Source organism: Brassica oleracea, chromosome C7 (genome assembly GCF_000695525.1).
Source record: "Brassica oleracea var. oleracea cultivar TO1000 chromosome C7, BOL, whole genome shotgun sequence".
NCBI lineage: Eukaryota > Viridiplantae > Streptophyta > Magnoliopsida > Brassicales > Brassicaceae > Brassica > Brassica oleracea.
Window position 1 is genome coordinate 2972029 of NC_027754.1, and position 19836 is coordinate 2991864.

General features: G+C 33.1%; 2 protein-coding genes and 1 long non-coding RNA gene across 3 annotated transcripts; all 3 read right to left on the bottom strand.

Annotated features, from left to right (window-relative positions):
* Window positions 1-5050: 5050 nt before the first annotated feature.
* On the bottom strand, window positions 5051-6816 carry LOC106304253 (small nuclear ribonucleoprotein E). The gene is made up of 6 exons (XM_013740661.1): window positions 6691-6816; window positions 6556-6582; window positions 6415-6477; window positions 5568-5646; window positions 5411-5456; window positions 5051-5297 (listed from the first exon to the last, which is right to left on the bottom strand). The coding sequence occupies exons 1-6, from the start codon at window positions 6730-6732 to the stop codon at window positions 5288-5290; spliced, it is 267 nt and encodes an 88-aa protein (XP_013596115.1). The 5' UTR covers window positions 6733-6816; the 3' UTR covers window positions 5051-5287.
* A 613-nt stretch (window positions 6817-7429) lies between these two features.
* LOC106301187 (diacylglycerol kinase 3) lies at window positions 7430-10860 on the bottom strand. The gene is made up of 10 exons (XM_013737534.1): window positions 10323-10860; window positions 9250-9372; window positions 9025-9162; window positions 8871-8956; window positions 8539-8785; window positions 8389-8459; window positions 8235-8312; window positions 8069-8156; window positions 7868-7984; window positions 7430-7776 (listed from the first exon to the last, which is right to left on the bottom strand). The coding sequence occupies exons 1-10, from the start codon at window positions 10662-10664 to the stop codon at window positions 7618-7620; spliced, it is 1449 nt and encodes a 482-aa protein (XP_013592988.1). The 5' UTR covers window positions 10665-10860; the 3' UTR covers window positions 7430-7617.
* Window positions 10861-17943: 7083 nt separating this feature from the next.
* LOC106305314 lies at window positions 17944-19348 on the bottom strand. The gene is made up of 5 exons (XR_001262959.1): window positions 19174-19348; window positions 18729-18806; window positions 18591-18657; window positions 18350-18407; window positions 17944-18143 (listed from the first exon to the last, which is right to left on the bottom strand). It is a non-coding gene; the product is annotated as an uncharacterized LOC106305314 (long non-coding RNA).
* Window positions 19349-19836: the final 488 nt, after the last annotated feature.

The window sequence follows — 19836 nt, forward strand, 5'->3', positions numbered from 1 at the left end:
AAGTTAAAAAGAAAGAAAGTATAAAACATGAATTGCACAAAGGCAACGTTAACGTCTTTTGAAGTTTAAACCATCAAGCTTTTAAATGCCACAACTAAACCTTTTTATTCACCTACCTTATTACACGACAAAGATATATAACATCTAAAAACTCAGCAGTTTCTGGAGACCAAGATTTTTTTTTAAGCAGAGAAATACTTTTTGGGTATTGAAAAAGCATCCAACTAATATTATTTGAGACTGGTGTTATTCCCAATAGAAGAGGGAACTGTAACGACCCACTTTTAAAGTTGATTTTATCGGAAATTTTTTGAGTAAGGTTTTTCTGCAAAGAAGATTAATTTTCTAAGTGTTAAAAACATTTATAGTCATCTAAGATTGAAATGACAAAAAAAAAACTGAATTTGGACTAAATGCCGAATATGTCGTGAACACTTTGGATAGCCGTCACTTCTTGTTCGTTTATTGCCGGGCCGAAGGCTAGTGTACGATATGTTATATCCTATCGCTGAGGAATTAAAATCAGTACTTGGGAGTATAAAAACGACCAATTGTTTTTCACGACTATATTAGTAATTCAAATGGTGTTATAGTATAAAACTACTTGAATATAAAGATCTAACTAGGTGTTTTTCTGCACCATGATAAATTTTTTAAAAGTTAAATTATATTTAAAATGAAATTTATTAATATTATATATTTTATTATTTTTGACTAATATTTAATATAAAGTTGATTATTTAAGCATAAAATTAAGAAAAAATAATTCTGTTTATTTTAAATTACATTTAATAATATATATGTATTATATTTAAAATTCGAATCTTAGATAAATTTTTTATCTATTTATTTTGGTTAAATGTATTAAATCAACTTGTATAAAATTACTAAAAATCATATAAAAATTGTATAGTTATTAAAAATTATAACTAAACAATATTTTTAAAATTTGTAGATATCTAAAAGAAACTAATGAAATTACAATTAACAATTTATTAAAAAATTTTAAAAGATGTAGAAAATTTTAAAAATATTAGTAATAAAAATTGTATAATTATAAAAATACAATTAAATAATATATTTCGAAATTTATAATGCGTATTTCAATATATTTATTTTAGTGATGATCTATGAATTATTACCATATTTTAAGAAGTTTAACAAAAATATAAATCAACATTAAATGTAATGTATTAGTTATTCTATAAAGTGTACCAAAAATATATGTCAGTAATAAATGTGATTGTCCATGTCATATTAACTATAAGCCATGTCATCAATCTTGTTAGCTATGTCATCATTTTTTTTATAAAAATGATTATAGATAGGACATGTGGCAAAATCACTTCGCAAATATAGTTTTGGGGATTGCAACTATGTGGAGGGCCCCACACAAGTGCGGACATTAATATGATTTTTAGTTTTGATATAATATTTTTTTGTGATTCAACATTTATGGTTTAACATTTGAGACTTTTTAAATATTATATACTTTTCATTCTAATTATTATAGTTGATGTTTAAATTTGTATCATATATACGTATGCAGTAAATAATTCATGTAGAGTATGTTGATATGTAGTATTCTGACATCATAACCGTTGTGCTGATCAACACCTAATTATATATTATTTAGTGATCAATGAAATATAGAAATAATAGAATCAAAGTAAAATTAAATTAAATACACTGACTTAGGGAGTTATTGGAATATGAATTTCTGTGGAATTTGAAGATTTCAATAGTTGAGAGGATTTTACAAGTTAACTAGATTTTACAAATTTTATCAAATACTTTCTTACATAGATTTTCATTACTTGTGTATAGCTGTTGATTGTTATTAACTTTTAAAGTAAGAAATTAATGGTGGTAGAAAAAAATGGAAAGAAAATCATTTCATTAAGGCAATTCTTAAACAATTTTTAAAAAAGTTTTTGTCACAAAAAAGATCTCAAAAAATAAAATAACCAAAAAATTTAATTTCTACTTCTTACTTTATAGATATATAAATAATAAAAAATAAAAAATATTTTCTTATATAATTTCGAAATATAAGTTTTAAATTTGAATTTTTGTAAAAAAAATTTGAATTATTATTTTTGAAATGTTTTTTTTTTAATTCGAAAGTGCTTTTTAAAACTATTTTTATAATTTTTATTTTTAATTTTTAATTTTTTTCTAGTTTTTTAAGTTGTGAATTGTATTATGTTAAAGTTGTGATTTGTATATTATTTTATTCTCCAATTTGAGTTTTTGCATGTGAATGTATTTTATTACATTGATTTCAAAAATCTTATGGACATAGATGATATTCTCAAAGTTGAGTACTATGAGTAAAAATAAAGAAAATTTATATCCCAATAACAATAGATTTTAATATAATCTTAAAATCAATGAAAACTAAACTTTTCCAATAACAAAAGATTTTGAGTGGAATTTAAAAATCATCACTCCGATAACAATGGATTCTATTTAGATTTTAAAAATTCACAAACCAATAAATGGAATCTCAACCCCCCCCCTAATAATATCTATTTAAAAAAAATATAGTTGCTAACTCTTGTAGCGAGGCATGAATTAAGGTTAGACGAGGAGGTGTTGGAGGAACGAGTCTATAATGCTCTCCTGTTCGTGTTCGATAACAGTACCTCCAATAGGGATTCTTGTCTTTGAAGCTCTTAAAATATGTATCATGTATATGTATATATTATACATGTATATGTATATATTATACATGTATAAATATTTATGGGGTACACAATTTTTGTGGAACCCTATAGACAAAGACTTACCTATATAATATATACATACATATATATATACATGATACATATTTTAAGAACTCCAATGGAAAGAATCTCCATTGGAAATGATCTAAGGAGCTTTAACTTGTCTTCCATCTCCAGAGTCAGATTTGAAATTTAGAGAATTGTTTTTATATTTGTTTTAATATATAAAATTCAACAAAAAAATTAATTCGATATTCGACAATATATGGACCATGAAATCCATGTATAATAGATTTCTACAATTTAAAGACCAAAACAAATGTTTCTTCTAGCTGTGATCAGAACCGGCCATGTCCATCTTGAGGAGCCGGGGGAGCTCCTACATCTATCATTTGTCTTCCTATCATTTGTCTTCCTATCATTCGTGTTTGTTTCACAACACCCACACCTTTTAACACATTAGCCATTTCTTTAGACACCAAAAAGACTAATTAAAAGGAAGCTGAGATGAGAGGATTTATGTAAAATAAAAACTTACTAAACTATAACTGTGATAAATATTTTCGGAATAAAGAGACACTGACCTAGGTGACGGAATGTAGCCTCTGTCACACCAACCTGAAAAGATGCACATAGAAATATATGAACCAAACTTAAAAGAAGAAACGCTTGAATTGTTTTCTTCATTGTCATTGTTTTGTTGTTTTTCCCTCATGTCTCGACCATTAGTGGATATATATACAGATCGCAGCAAACAAAATCAACCGTATAGTGGACACATAAAGTTGAAATGTCAAACTTCTTCGACTTCGTCTCATTCAAGAACGCGGTTTTCCGCTGTATCACTTCTTCTGAACATTCAAATAAACACTTGACCAAAATTATGTTCCATGAATATAGCTGGATAACTACGGATGCAAGACTTTAGGAGTTTTTGGAATATTTCAGGTTAAACTGTTCATCGTTTGTCATGGTCGTATTTCGTTGAGTTACATTTTAAATAAATTTGTTTAATTTCTAGTAAAATTTGGTTAGAGAATAATTATGTCATAGGACAAGTGTAATTTTGGTAAATTTGGTTAGAGAATAATTTAATGAAAAAACAAATAATTTTTGGTTAATTAATTAAGCCTGGTAAGTTTAGATAAATAAGAATTGGAAAATTGCCAAAAATATCATTTTCAAAGTAGCACTTTTCATGTTTACACTAATCACTTTTACCCTCATCTTTAATGAAGGGTAAAAAACATTTATAACCTTTTGATTAACTTTGACAAAAAAAAAAACATAAGGTTAACTAATCTAAATTTAAAACATCAATTCTAAACCCTAAAGAATCAACCATAAACCCAAAACCATGAAACATCAACTCTAAACCCTAAACGTAAACCCTAACCCCTAAATCTGAACTTAAAACATCACCTTTAAACCCTAGATCATCAACTCTAAACCCTAAACCTTCAGATCTAAACCGTAAAACATCAACTCTAAACCCTAAACGTAAACCCTAAACCCTATATTTTTCAGAGATTCGAACCCTAAACCCCAAAACCCTAAAACATCAACCCTAAACCCTAAAATCCTAAAACATCAGCTCTAGTTTTAGGGTTTAGGGTTTAGGGTTTAGATTTAATGTTTTAGGGTTTAGAGTTTAGGGTTTATTGTTGATAGTTTAGGGTTTAGTATTGATGGTTTAGGGTTTGGAGTTGAAGTTTAGGGTTTATAGTTCAAAGTTGATGTTTTAGGGTTTAGAGCTGAAGGTTTAGGGTTTAGGGTTGATGTTTCGGAGTTTAGGGTTTAGAGTTCATGCTTCAGGGTTTAGGGTTTGTATTTCCAAAAAAAAAGTTTAGGATTGATGGTTTAGGGTTTAGAGTTGAGTTTTACGTTTAAGGGTTTATATTTGAAAGTATAGTGTATTACCAAAAAATTAAAAAAATTATTCTTCATTTTTTTGCATTTTTATTTGTTTAAATATTTAGTTATTATATATATAAAAAATAAAGGCATAAAAGTCTTTCGCCACTTGATAAAAAAAATATTTTTCAAAATATCCTTTTAATGGTGGTAAAAATGAAAAATGGTAGTATGAAAATGGTAAACATGTAATTTTCGCATAAAAATTTAACAAAATAATTAATATTGCCATAAGGTGGTAAATATTAAAAATAGTAAGAGTTGTTTTCAAAAGGTATTTCACTTTTAATAATTTGTAGGTGGTATAGATAACTTCATTTCTATGTTAACAATTACACTATTCAAATTAATAACCTTCTCTACTTCTAAGATATTATTCTGCTTGGTCTACTGAGACGGTTAATTTGAATCTTCCCGAAAATAGTAATTTCCATTAACCAAAAAGAGGCAATACCATCCTTAAGATTCCACCAAACTCCATAATTTCTCAAACCTTGTTACTAGCTTACTAAATTGCAATATTACACGATAACGAAGAAGGCATTGTCAGTTAACTGAAGAAGAAGAAGAGCTCAACTCAACATATACTTAGCAAAAGCTTTGGATATACTAATCCTTGAGAGTGTTTCTTGAGAGAATAGTCATCACTTTCCCCTGTTAACATAAAAAAAATGATTGTGTGTTTTCAATTTCTCGTTGTGTGATAAATCCAAGTTGTTATTTCATAAAAGAAAAAGGACAAGAGTGGAGATTGTTGTGTTACTTACGTGTTCATCATCAGCGTTATGTTGTCTCCTTTAAGTAGAATCCTTCCTGAAAATAGGCATTTTACACAGGGTTATTGAACCATAAGATAACAAATAAAAAGAGAGAGAGAGAGAGACTTGTTATCAAAGAGCGAGTCCAGGAATAAAAAAGACTCACCAAGTTGTTTTCTGGTGTTCTTCTTGATGCTCACTTCTTCAGCTTCATCCAACACTAGGTTCATGTATTCGTCAAACCCCTGCAGAAAAAGAAGAGAAATTGAAGCGAGGAAATCAATAAGAATGTCATAATCACAAATCTTAAATCAATATAATAGAGCTACGAAAAAACTTCAACTGTAACTCAAGAAAAAAAAAATGTTAATAATAAGTGAACAAGGAACATCCAAAGTCAAGATTTTCTGAATTAGCAAAGAGTCAGTCTAAGAAAAGCCTGAATCTTATTAACTCAAGAAGAATCATAGTATTGCAATAAAAATTGAAACAAGTCAAGTAGATAACTCCAAGTTGTAAAACCAATGAGAATGACACACTCAGAACTCATACATGTCAAATATCTGAGATATAAGCAGTCTCTTAAAAAAAGGAGAGAGTCAATCTTTACCCTAAGAAAAATCAAACTGAAAGAATGAAGACAGCTACATAGTTAAAACCAATGACTCCATCGTACATCTCACGTTTCTCTGAATTTAACAGAGTCAGCCTAAAAGAACAGCTTCAATCATTCATAACTCATCAACAAAGGTATAACAATAAAAACGCAGTCTAAGCAAGGATAAAGCGTAGACAATCCCAAAGAATCAAAGGATAGTTTTCTATTATCAGTGGTTCGGTGGAGTAGCAAATCTGCCAGCACGTAACAAATGCAACAGAGCTTAGAGATTATCACTAGTATTCAAAATCGATTTCCGAAGAAAACTAATCTAGGAATCACATAGTTAATGCTTATGGAGCTCTGTTAGAGACAGATTCACAGAGAAACAAGAGAATATTCGATGGCGACTTACAGTGATTCTTCCTTCAATCCTCAAATCTTTCTGCTCAAAAAGCCAAATCTGGATCCTAGCTTTCTGCATCACATAGAGAGCACGACTCAGAATACAATAAACCAACGCGAATCCAATGGTTCGAGTGATTAAGGAGCTTACGCTTTGAAGAAACCTAAAAATCAAGTTCTGGATCCGCCGCCGATACCACCGGGAAAAAACAAAAGGAAAAATTAGTAAAAGAACAAAGAGAGAGAGAGAGAGTAGTCGAAACAATAACAGAGAAGATGCACGTACGATAGGTTGGGTCATAATCCTTTGAACTTTGGTGCTCGCCATTGCTCCCGACGTCTGAACTCTCTCTCTCTCTCTCTCTCTCTCTCCCTCTCCCAAGCTTCGGTGGACAAGAAGAAGAAGACTAATAAAACCCTAAATCACGACCAGAGATGCGCTCTTTATAGCATTTTAATTAATAAACTTTTGTTTTGGTCATCGCATATCTTTAAAGTGTAACTTTCGGCCCAGTCACAATAATACGCTTATTGGGCCAAAATTTCAGATCTTCCTCTCCTCTTTTTCATTATCCCAAAATGCAAAAATCTTTTTCTGTGTCTCGGGTTTTTTTTTTTGTCATCCGGGTTGTGTTTTTCGATTTTTCAGGTTTTCGAATTTAATCCTAGGCTTTATTTATATATATATATATATCGGGTTTAGATCTGTTTTATAACTTTCTAAAGTCTATTTGATATGAACTCATTTTGATTTGGACAATAATATTCTGAACTATTTTTATATTCCGGATTAAAATAAACATAATGTTGAGTATTTATAATATTTATATTATGCCAAGGTCTAGGATAATCCTATTAAGAAGCAGCATCTTGCATTGATGTAGAGTTCAAGTGATCCATTGAGAGAATCATCTTGTAGACCAAAGTCTACAGCACAAACTAGGAGGCAAGGCAGAGTACAAAATAAATGTTTCCTTGTAGGCTTACTATCTTCAGCCTTATTTATTTTGTGTGCACAAGAGGAATATGGGAGAGCTTGTTCCTTACTTGTATTGTATGGTATCAAACACAAACTTCATTTCTCACAACGCAGAGATTTACATAACCAACAGTAACAATAACCATAGCAGCTATCTATGCTGGCTAAATAATCATATCCAAATACAAAACCAATTAGCCTTTTCTACTAAGAATCCAAGCTTTGAATAGGCGATCATGCCCCATTTATCATCAGAGATTGAAATGGAACTTTTTTAATCTCCACAAACGTTGAATACTCAGGATTCATAGGTTGCTTCCATGGCTCACCATCCATTTGCAAGAACGCATCTTTCCAGTCACCTCCTCTTAGCTCAAATCTAACAGCAGCAGCCTAATATTGATCACCAAAACCAGAATCTTGTTAGTACAACGCTATGGTTATATGATTCTGCATTTTTAAGTGGTGTGTTTATCTAAGTTACCTGAGCTATGTGCTTGGCTGAGATGAGCTCAGTCATGACAAATGACGCATGCCATCCGTGCTTGAAAGCAAAGATCTCTATCAAACCATCATCAGAATGTGCCTCCACAAAACCTCTCTGAGGAAAAATAAAAACAGAAAACCATTAAATATTTGAGTTCAATGATTTTGATGAATTGAAAACAGTAGAAGAAACAAATACCTTCTCTAGATAGTCAGGTTTTAGATTACCCCAGGGATGACTTCCACTTCCATAGCTTTGAAGATTCAATGCCACAACTGATCTCACACTACAAGACAAACCAATGCATTAAGATCATATAATGTAATAAGTTGGAAGAGTATATATATATGTATAGAAAGCTTACTTTCTGGGGACTGCTATCTCTTCCCATTGAGAGCAGTTAACCTTCTTGATGTGGATTTTCAATATGTTCCTAAGTCCCCTGAAGATTCAAGCAGCACAAACAATCAACAGATTTATTAACACAACAATCACAATCAGAAGCGGAAATAACTAACCTTAAGCCTGGATCACTGACACAAGGTGTGCAAAACCAACCCTGGGTGCAGCTAAAGCCCGAATAAATAAGCTGCACGAAAGCAACACGTTGTGTGGTTAAATAATAACAGATAGATTTCAAGTTTGGCTGAAGATAGTAGAACACAAACCTTGTTAGAGATAGGGCCTTGAGCAAGATATGGTTTAGTGTTGCGAAGATGATGGAAGCCATACGCAACTTGAGCATCCATACCTATGCTTAAGTAATTGTAGAACACTCCTTCATAGGTCTTTGCCACTGGCGGGGCGTCTACTCCTGCCTCTAAACCCTGGTCGAGTTCATTTTCCTCGGATGCTTTTAAAGAGTAAGGAGGATCCACCACTTCTCCAGATGGCATTGACACTAGAATCTTCCAGCTGCAAATAACCATAGCAGAGCACACACATATTAACAGCAAAGACAAACAGAAAAAGAAAGCTGCAAAACAAAACTCTTTTTTACCTATCTAGTCGAGCAACTGGGCCCATGCTTGCGCGATGGAGTGTTCTTTTAACAGCAGATCTCCATGCAAAAGGGAACGAACCACCCTAAAGAGAAGCAACCAGTAAGAAAACTTGTCGTGAAAACATAAAAGAGAGAAGAAAGATTGACACACCCAACCAAAACTCCTTGAGAGATCATTTCCTGTACCGAGAGGGATGACGCCAACAGGAGGAATATGTGATGTTTCATCTTTGTTAAGCTCTCCAAGACATCCAAGAACCCAACCAACAGTACCATCACCTCCTGCAACCTATCCAACCAACAACATTTCACATTTTAACAGCTGAAAACGTTAGTTAAGAAGATATGAGACTGGACAAATATTGTGTACACTCACCATAATCCTCAACCTAGCTCTGCATTCTTTGGCACATTCATCTCCTTCAGCTGCCACTTTCTCCAAACACGCCAAACCGTATCGAACAAACTCATGTGGCTTCACTTCCGTCAGATCAAACACCTGTTTTTTGTACAGATTCACCAATGAAAAAAAAAATTCACTAAATTCCAAATAATTTTCCACCGTTCAAACATAAACTCAGCATTAGAGAAGACTCAAAATATTCAATCTTTGAAGTCGACTCATCATTGCAACACAATTTTTCCAACTAGATCCAGCATCAACTAAGCATGAAACACAAAACAAACAGTTTTTTTTTTTTTTTTTTTTTTTTTTTTTTTTTTTGTTTAACCTGGAGGGACTTCCACCCCCAGGGGCCAACCCCTCGGCGCGAGGCGGACCATTTGGTACTATGGGGAATTAGATACCCCAATTGCCTGGCCAGCGGTTCGAACACGAGTGCGTATTGAGGCCGAAGCTCTCTCAACACCACCAGGCCAACCCCGCTGGTTAACACAAAAAAACAAACAGTTGAAAAATAAATAATAGAAAATCTTGTTAAGACAGAACACAAAACACATCTCTCTTTACACACTAAACCAATCAGTTATCCATAGATCAGGCAGGTTACGTTCACAATCTAAGTAGGTATGAATTAGATTTCAAATCTCTTCACAAACCCAACAAAAACAAATTGTTTGGCCTTAACCAGAAACAGAGTTTCATTGCAGAACACTCAAAATGTTCCTTCTTAAAGAGTCAACTTATCATTCCAACGACCAAAAAAAAAAAATTCCCCTACCTAACCAAAAGATCTAACATCAACCAAGAATGAACATTTATAACAGTTGAATAATTTTCTTAACTGAAGCAAAGAATAAAAGAGAATCTGATTAAGACAGAACACAAAACACATCTCTGCTACACACTAAACCAATCCATAGATCAGGCCAGCTACATTCACAAAGTATATATGAATTAGATTTCACAAACCCAATTAAAAAAAAACATTTTTTGTTTGGTCTTAACCAGAAAAAAAGAAGAAGTCAGTTACAAAGACAAAACCAAACCTGTTCATCGCTCATCAACTGTTGAAGCCTCTCTTTAAGCACCGGACCATGCCGACCACCACTTTTGGGATTGATAAACACAACCATCGGCGCAAGAGGAGCCATATCAGCAACACCTCCGCCAGGAAGAAGCAAATGGTCAGGAATCGCGGTGGCATCTTTCCTTTTGATACAGTCGCGCATGGCTAAACGGAGATACTCAGGCATCAACAGCCTCTGACGCAGCTCCTCCTTGTCTACACCGACCCACGTCAGATTAGCAAGCCCACAACCTCTCATCGCCGCCGTGGAATCAACCGTAGATGACCGTGCAGCAACGAATTTCTCCGTCGTTGCATCCATTAAACCCAAAAAAGGTGAATACTTTTCGTGCTGTGATTGGTGGAAATGGAGAATATTCGAAACCCAGATAAATCAAAAATTGGATTTTGACGACTGGTTTTTTTTTCTCTTTCTTGTGGATTCAAATCAACCAATCTCCATTGACCAGTTTGTTTGTTTTTTCGTTTTTATATTCTTTTTTTTTCTCCAGAGATGTTGAATTTTGAAGACAGCGAAGAAAACGTGTAGCAATATGTTTTTTTCAAAAGGAATGACACGGTTGGATTTAATGTGACGTCATAAAATGTTCATCTAGGTGTTAATTCACAGAACTGACACTCTGTATTGTCTTAAGATCTTTGACAAAATCTTTAATTTCTATGAAAGTTATATTATATTCCTCTAAATGATTATTTGTAAAATCACAATGATCTCCAAGATTTGAATATTATTACAGGACAGCTAGAGATTACATACATTTCTGGGTAAAACTAATTGATTTTGTCATCAAAATATAGTTAAAGTGGAAGCACTGTACTCTAGTGGTTAAGGTTTAAAATCTTTTACATCCAGGTCTAGGGTTCAAATCTCAGACTATGCAATTTCTTTCAGATTGCGCAGTATAGGAGGTCCAGGTTTCAATTCCCGGAAAAAGCGATTTATTAAACAATTATGCAGACTATGGAAGAAATGCTTACAATGGATCTTCAACAAGGTGCAAGTAAAATCCGGCCAGACGTAGGTCTTCGTAGAACGGCTCAGGGGATGCAGTTAGGCGTAGATCCTCATAAGGCAGATAGTATTGTCGGTTGTCGAATCTTCTGTGTAATCTTTCTCATAATTGTAATATTATAATAAATCAGCGTTAAAAAAAATATAGTTAAATGACTCCTTTTTTTTTTTTACGACAGAAGGAAGTTAATTGATGAGTGTGACCGGATAGTCATTTTGGAGTAAATATTACTCTATTTTTTTTAAGTACCTATATTTATCAACCGGTCAAACCGGAATTCAGTGTTTGATACAAGCTTGGTTCAACCAAAATTTTCTGAAATTAACCATTACAAAACGTAGCTTCGCTCGCCCACTTAACCGATGCCATCCGCTAGTTTGCTCCGGTATCTTCAGAAAATCAATCTCTGTTCTCAGCCATTAATGTTGACCACAAGAAGGTGGAATTTACCTTGTTTCCTCGGATGTCGGACTCCTCGTGACATCGCAGGAGTAGCTAGATCTTGATAATCTCCCCAAAACTTGTATCTTGACTCGACATGAAGCGCTAGACACGAGGGGTTAGATGTAAGAGATAGCAAACTTTGAAAGACGCCACCAGAACCTTACTGAACCGCAGACTGAGGAGGTGCGGGATCACAGAACCGCGAAGATCAGGCAACTCAGAACCTCCGAACAAATCGGGATGCGATGATAACAAACCAAATTTTGGGTCTTTAGTACCTGCAATAAGAAAGAGCAAATCCTACCAAGATCACCAATTGGCAATCCCAGCACTGGGATGGCTAAAAAACTCCAATCAAGTCACCCCGCCGACGAAGACCAAGATGACTCAAACACTGGCCCCAACCGACTCCTTGACCCGAGAACTAGAGAACCTAGGACGGTCTCATTGCGCTTCTGAACTACTCCTTGCTGGTGAGACTAAGAGTGGCAAGGAAGCGGCACCAAACAGCTCAACCGAGCGAGCAACAACCCAAACCTAGAAGTGAGACGAACTAGAAAACAAAGAGCGTCATGAGAGGCACAACGAGCTCTACCATAGACGACAAAGGAAGATGCAACCTCCTAACAACGCACACGCATGACCACACAGAAACCCTGACCACACGATCAACAAGCAACCTTGTGTACGCGCCGATGGAACGCCACCATCGCCTCCTCTGAGCAGAAACACGACTTGGATTTGAGACAAGACACCATACCCCGACTCCAAGAAGGCTAACACACTCCACTCCACAAACAAAAGGCTTTAATAGCCACACAAGATGAAGAACCAGAGGAGCGAGCATAGTCCAGCCACCACGCGCCATCACCGCCTCGACGACAATAGATCTATAAAAGGGAAACTCGAGATCCTCCAAAGACGAACCCTAAAAAGCAGACTTCTATCCTCAGCAAGCCTCGCCATCTCGTTGAAACTCCATAGAAACACCACCTAACACCGGATCTATATCCCCTCGAGGTAGATCTAGGGTTCCGGCGAGTGGAATCCAACCAGAGCACCAGACATGTCGATGGCTGAGAGAGAGACTAAGGGAGATAAGCAAAGATAAAACATGATGAGAGGAGGGGATAGGTGCCTCCGGCGTCGGAGCTAACGCACACCGGCACTGCCGCCGTTGTCTCCGATTGCCGGAGCTAGAGCTGAAATCTTCTAATTTATCTTAGAGAGAAGGGAGAGTAAAGGAAGAGAGAGAGTCTTTTTCTCGTTTTACTATATTTCCTGCTTAATATTTACCAATCAAGTTTAAAAGTATTTTAGGTGAATATGGCTGAAAGTGGGGAAAACTATTTCACCAGCATTGAGTGGAGTAAACATTTACTCTCCTTTCCTATTTTTTTTCTGTTCATTCTCTTTCTTCCATTTATTCATATGTTTTATATTGCTTGGCTAATAATAAAAAGAAACTTTTAACTTAACACTCACTCCGTTTTTTTATATAAGTTGTTTTAGAAAAATTTTTATGTTCCAAATTATATGACGTTTTCGGTTTTCGATGTAAAATTTATTAACACTTAATGTTGTATGACCAATGATAATATACCTTCTATTTTATTATCGGTTGATTTGTGGTTAGGTAAATAATTAATGATGTTTTTGTTTACAAAATATAAAAAATTAATGATTTTTTAATCTTTTTAATCTACGTGCACAATTCTAAAACAACTTATATTAAAAAACGGAAGGAGTATAGTTTAATACTTTTAAGGTTTTATATTAATTTAGGTAAGGTACAAGTTATTTGTTTTGACGTGTATAAATCAGCAAATAAAATAAAATTTGGATTTTATTCAACTTTATCATGTCTCGAACTATCAAGGATGTGGGGCTATGGTCCTTCTGCACCGGTTTTGGAGGTTTGTTAAGTAAAATGTCTCTTCTTTCTCTTGGGTTTCTCTGTCTGTTCTCTGCGCTCGTCAGGTGTGTTCCGGAGTTGTTTCATGAGTTACAGAGTTCCCCTCAATAAGTGTGTCTGTGGTGTGCGCTTATCTCTTTCCTCCTCCTGCGACGGCTTCATTTGCTTTGGCTCTTGTTTAATGTTTCTAGGTTTCTGATGGTTCTGAGCTTTAATCTTGGTTGTTTAGTTTAATTTTGGCTCCAGAGAATTCATGTAATTCTGCTGGCTGATGTCTCTAGGAACTTATGTTCTTGCTAGCTCTGTTTATCAAAACCGCATTCCACCCATGTATCTCACCCCTGTAAGTTTCCTGTGGATGAATGATGAATGATCTTTTAGTGTGAAAAAAAAAGACTGAAGTCATGATATTTTGGGCAAAATTAAAACCAAATAATTAATTAAGACATTGTTAGAATAAAATATGATTTCATTTATTATATTTAAAATTGTTCCATTAGTGTTTTTTTTTTTAAACAGTTCCATAGTGTTTAAATTGGTTAAATATGATTATTAAATAATGTGGGAATAATTTAATTTTAAAATAAATAAAATAAAATCACTGACAATTATAATGAGGTCATCTCCAATCTAATTGCAAAACACTATTTTAGTGTGATTTTTGCACCAAATTTTCTCCAACAAAACTGCAAAAATCGCACTATTTTAGTGCATCACTAAAATTTAACACTCAATTTGGTATGATACTATTTACCACACTAAAATACTATTGATTCTAATAAAACACTATTTACTTATTTTATTACTAAAATATACAATTAAATAAATGATAAATAAAAAACTTAATACATATAATATTAAAATAGTTTCAGTATGAATTTTAGTGTTACGGTTAGAGAAAACCTTAGTTTTAACGTTGAAATTACACTAAAATAATGTGGCTTTGACACTAAAATAGTGTTAGTAGAGATGCCCTGAGTGGCGTTTTCGTAAGTACACAAGTGAATAGTTTGGCGTCGGTGTAATTGTAAAACAAGCAACGAAGGAGACCAGACAAGTTTGAGTGGATCTTGCGCAGAATGGGCCCCACGTTGTTAATGTGCTTACCAATCAGGAATTACTTTTGAGAGCTACACTTTCCATTCACATTCAGTATTCATCATTCACCGTTGGATTTTTGGTTTTTCTTTTTGTAATTTATCATCTAAATTTTCCAAAGGCAATCTCTCAAATATCTTTTTTTTTTAGTTTTTTCTCAAAAAAAATAGTTTTCAATAAAAAAAATAACCAAAATAACTTCTTTTTATTTTAAACATTTTAATATTTATTTTTTTTAAATTTGAAACATATCTTTAAAACCTCACCATTTAACTCAAACTCTAAGTCTACATTAATTAATATAGAGTATAAACTATGTTTCACGGAAACGGGAGCGGGTATGTGTAAGCGGAAGCGTATGGAAGCGCATAAGCGAGATTAATTAAAAAATTAGAAAGTGGGTATGCGTTGGAAGCGTATATATACATATATAAGAATTTTTTTGAAACATCTAGAATAAAAATTATATGATATAAATTTAAAAGAAAGCATTTATTCATTTATAATAATTTTAAAATGATTTCATATTAAAACTGCAAAATACACATAAATTAAATTTAAAATAAATTATTATATTAATTATTTTTAATACTGTATAATCAATTGACATAATATATTTGAATATATGATTTATCTTTAATAAAAACCTCAATGCATAAAGATAATTTATTGTCTTAATTTTAATATTTGTACATTTCTATTATCTCTATTCAATACTATTAAAATTAGGAATTTTTATAAATCAAAAACTAACTTTATATTTTTATTGGTATAAGACATTTTATTTTTTTAAAGAACGAAAATGTGATTCTAAATCGGAATCGTAAGCTTCCAACGTGTTGTTAAAGATAATATTTTAGAAGCGTTTTGGAAGCAAGATTCCGTAAGCTGCTACAAGGTTCCGATTCCAATTCCGGTTCCGAACCGGGAAGCAGACGTCTGATGAAGCTTCCGTGCTACGTAGGGTATAAATGTATTTTTACTCTTTAATAAAACTTCTTTTGGTCATTTTCCTCATTGATTGCTATTTTTGTGACAAAAACTTAAAAATAATTATTCTAGGAATTTTTTTTCATTTTTCAATGTACTTTTATATGAAGAATTGACATAATTTTCGATTTTCAAAAAGAAATTAAAAAAAAAAAAATTTATAAAATGTTTGAATTTTAAAGAGTATAATTCGGAAACATAAAAAAAAATTTACTTTTTTAAAATAGTTATTTATTATATATATAGAGAACAATGATATAAGAGTCTTTTGTCACTTAATGAAAATGTATTTTTGAAAATGTTATTTTATTGGTGGTAAAGATGAATAATGGTAACATGAAAGCGAGAAACAAAATTCTCCCTTATTAAATACTAGTGGTATTCCGGCGCTACGCGCCGGTTCGTATATATATTTTTAATGAATTTACAATTTATATTATGGTTTTATTAAACAAAATATATCAAATTCAAGGGAAGTTCCAAAAATATGTAGAAAATATTTCGATAGAGAACACTCTCCACCAAAAAAAAAACTTCAAAGCTTGCTCTAAAAACCAAATGAAAAAAAAAACAAATTAATCTTAGCTCGACAAAAAACATCAACAACAAAAGAACACAAAAAATCTTCACAAATAGTATCAATGGTCTCACTGTCAACATAAACCCGACTATGAATATTTGTTAATTGTGTAGTAGAATGTCTGATATTTGTAAGAATTAAAAAAAAAACAAATTTGTAACAAAAATATAATTATTGATGTTGTGAGTTTTCGGGTGGACGTTTAGTAAGTTAAAAATTGTATATTGATTGAATATTCAGAGGTTTTTATATTATAATGGTAAGATGTTGTAGCTATTTGTCAGAGTTGTGGAGCCGTTATTATGGAAGTCTCAATGATGTTGAGGATCAGCTTTGCATTTATAAATTGGATGTCTATTTTGTTTATAAGGAATTTGTTATTTTATGTACATATGCGAGGTGAGTAAAATATTTCAAAGTAGCCGAACAATGTTTACATTGTTTGAATACACAAATTGAATGGCTAATGGTTGGAGCATAAAATATAAACTTTTGTAGAGTGGGTTTTATATGGAATATATAATTTCTTTTATTTTCTTGTAATATTAAGATTGGTCGCATCTTTTTATGTTGTTGGAGAGATATGTTACTGTGGCATTTGCTGTTGTGAGTGTTGTTAAGTAACACTGGAGTTTTTTACAAGTGTTTAGTGCATTGACGTTATTGATGTCTTTCCTACATTAATATCGTGTAGTTTTTTCTTTGTGTTCTTCCTAATTTGTCCAAGTATATTTTTTCCAAGTGTCATTTCACTCATGCATAACTTGCTAATGCAAAAATAAGCTTGCTAATGCGGTATAGGTGAACTACATTGATATAAACCTTCTGCGGCTGTTTAGAGATAATAGACTCCTAAGCAGTGTTGTTTTAATAGAAATATTCTTAGTTGTCTTTGACATAGTGAATCTCAGCGTTTCTGGCGGAAAGGTATTTGGTAATTAAATCGTGATAGTTTGTAAGTGATGCAAATAGATGGTCCGCCAAAAGGTTGATGTTGATTTTTTTTTTATAGAAGAGGTTATCATGAACAGAGTTGGCTAATACCGGTAAAGATTCCATACATGCTTGATCAATGTCTCTCTTTTTAAAAACAACTTAAAATCAACCATTTATCTTTATTTAATATTACTATTAATCATTATCTTTTTAATATATTCTAATTGTTTATTAGAGAATATTGATAGTGACTTTTTACAATCTTATTCATTTGGTTAACAAAAAAAAGCATGACATAAATAATTTTTAGCATATTTTAAATTTTTATTTTTAAGTTCTTCTTTTAAAACAAAATTATAACAATAATAATAGTATAATTTTAGTAGAAGTATAATAACGTGGAATTTCAAAATACTAAGACCACAATTTTATTTTGTTGCTTTAAACCACAAATATATCTGAGCCATTATTGTTTCCTTGGATTTTCTTTTTGTTACAGTGCAGTAGTGGAGATCGGAAGAGTTTGGCATATTAATGCATCAATAACATGTGTTGTACCATTGCGCCAAGCTCCGCCACATTCACGATCTGGATTGTCTGAACATCTCCGTACTTAGAACCACTTGAGGGGGCGGGCGCTGCCGTCAAAGCCACATAAGCTTACAGTGGTTGATGTTTCGAACGTATAAGCATCCGTCTTATGTGTAAGTTATTCTGAATCGATTCAGAAAATACTTACTCATCATACAATTTCTGGCTTGTTATGGTGTATGTCAAAGTTGATGGCCCCTAAAACTCTGCAACCTGAGCACACTCACAAGAAAAACGTTGTATCTATCAAGATTAAGATAAAATGATGGATGTAATGAAATCAGCGTAAGCAAATTTAACCAATCATCGAGAGTATATTTCAATCTAGCGTTTGGATTCTCATGACTTGCTTGTCAATCTCATCCTGGAAAAATATGTTACCGATTTAACAATCTAAAAAGGGACGAAACAAATAAAACCTGAAGAATCTTTTTGTGAGATCAACTTCGATTTGGAATGATTTTCTGCTGCAGTTCCCTGTTTAAGAAAAAAAACATCCTGAAGAGTCAAAACTACTGAATCTATCAAACATGCTAGCAGGCTATGTTTCAGTTTTTAATATCTTTGACCTGACGTGAAGGACATCAGGCTAGAGTTATTGTCCATGGTAATGATTGGTAGTTACATATAAAATGAATACCAAAACTGCATATAGTCTACCTCCAAAGAAGTAATATCATTGTTCTTCAAGGCCGTTAGCTAGAATATTGGAAATCCTCTAATTTGTCTGCGGTAGAATACATGGAAACATATTAAATTATTTATCTTTCCGAGTAGAAAGAAGAAGACACAATGTACCTGAAGTTACTTTCTGCAGTTTCTTCCTCTCCTTAGTCCATTTATATATCTTCTGGAGTTGGTTCGACTTCAGTAGTTCTATTGACAAAATTGCATTACAAGATACCAAGTTAGAATTCAAGAGGAAGTTTAAGAAATATATAACACTGCTGGGGATAGTTAAGATAAAAAGAGTATACACAGATGACCATAGCTTTTCATTGCTTAGATTTATTTGTTCGGGTTTTAACAGATGATATAAACACGAACTCACAGGAAACTCTCACTTATCACTCCCAAATACAACTTTTTCATATTTGGCATCAATAGCAATATAACTTCGTATTTTGCTACACGATAAGGGGAGATGAAGCCTTGTAATCAGAGTGCCCTATGTGAATGCAATTAGTCAGGGTTTTTGATTCTTAAATAGGGAGAATATAGGAATAGTAAAGAGAATCATTACTTGTTTGTCGATGAATAACATCTCAATATCAATCCGGAGAGGTTCCCATAAAAGGATGAGCTTGGAGATGATCTTCGCCCTTCCCAACCAAGGAGGAACGTCGTGGAAGAAAGAAAAAATTCTTACCTGCAATTGAGCTTCTCAAACAGCGTGTTTATATATTACATGAAGATGACGGTTCTAGAATTGAAGATGCATTGAAGAAAAGTTAGTGGGATTCCTAGAGTTATTGACCTTTTTGCTTAACGTCACGGCGGCGACGAAAGGAGAATGGGAAGCGGAACCGGGACAGTAGCGACGGTTTGCTTGGACAAAAGAAAAGACAGCGAAAGTATGGAGTGGGCCCACTACAAGAAAACAGCGATATTCTGACGGACATTCCGACGGAAAATGAAATCCTCGGAATATACCGACGGAATTCCGAGGAAACTACAGTCCGTCGGAATATTCCGAGGAAATTCCGAGGAAAACTCTGATGAATTCTGAGGAAATATTATAGCCGTTGGAGAGCCGTTGGGGGATTTTACAAAATTCCGAGGAAATTCCGACTAACTAGCCTTTTCCGTCGGAATTTCCTCGGTATGTCGGCAGGATTTAATCTATATATACAAGCACTCCTCTTCCTCTTCATTCACTCCATATCTTCATGCTCCCTCTTACTCT

Excerpts from the sequence above, each read along its gene's own strand:
- LOC106304253 (XM_013740661.1), bottom strand. The coding sequence starts at position 6,732 with ATGGCGAGCACCAAAGTTCAAAGGATTATGACCCAACCTATC. Across the intron at positions 6,478-6,555 it reads TTTTTAGGTTTCTTCAAAGC|AAAGCTAGGATCCAGATTTG; the intron begins GTAAGCTCCTTA and ends TATGTGATGCAG. Across the intron at positions 5,457-5,567 it reads GAACACCAGAAAACAACTTG|GAAGGATTCTACTTAAAGGA; the intron begins GTGAGTCTTTTT and ends GCCTATTTTCAG.
- LOC106301187 (XM_013737534.1), bottom strand. The coding sequence starts at position 10,664 with ATGGATGCAACGACGGAGAAATTCGTTGCTGCACGGTCATCTACGGTT. Across the intron at positions 9,373-10,322 it reads AGTTGATGAGCGATGAACAG|GTGTTTGATCTGACGGAAGT; the intron begins GTTTGGTTTTGT and ends TACAAAAAACAG. Across the intron at positions 8,786-8,870 it reads CCAGTTGCTCGACTAGATAG|CTGGAAGATTCTAGTGTCAA; the intron begins GTAAAAAAGAGT and ends GGTTATTTGCAG.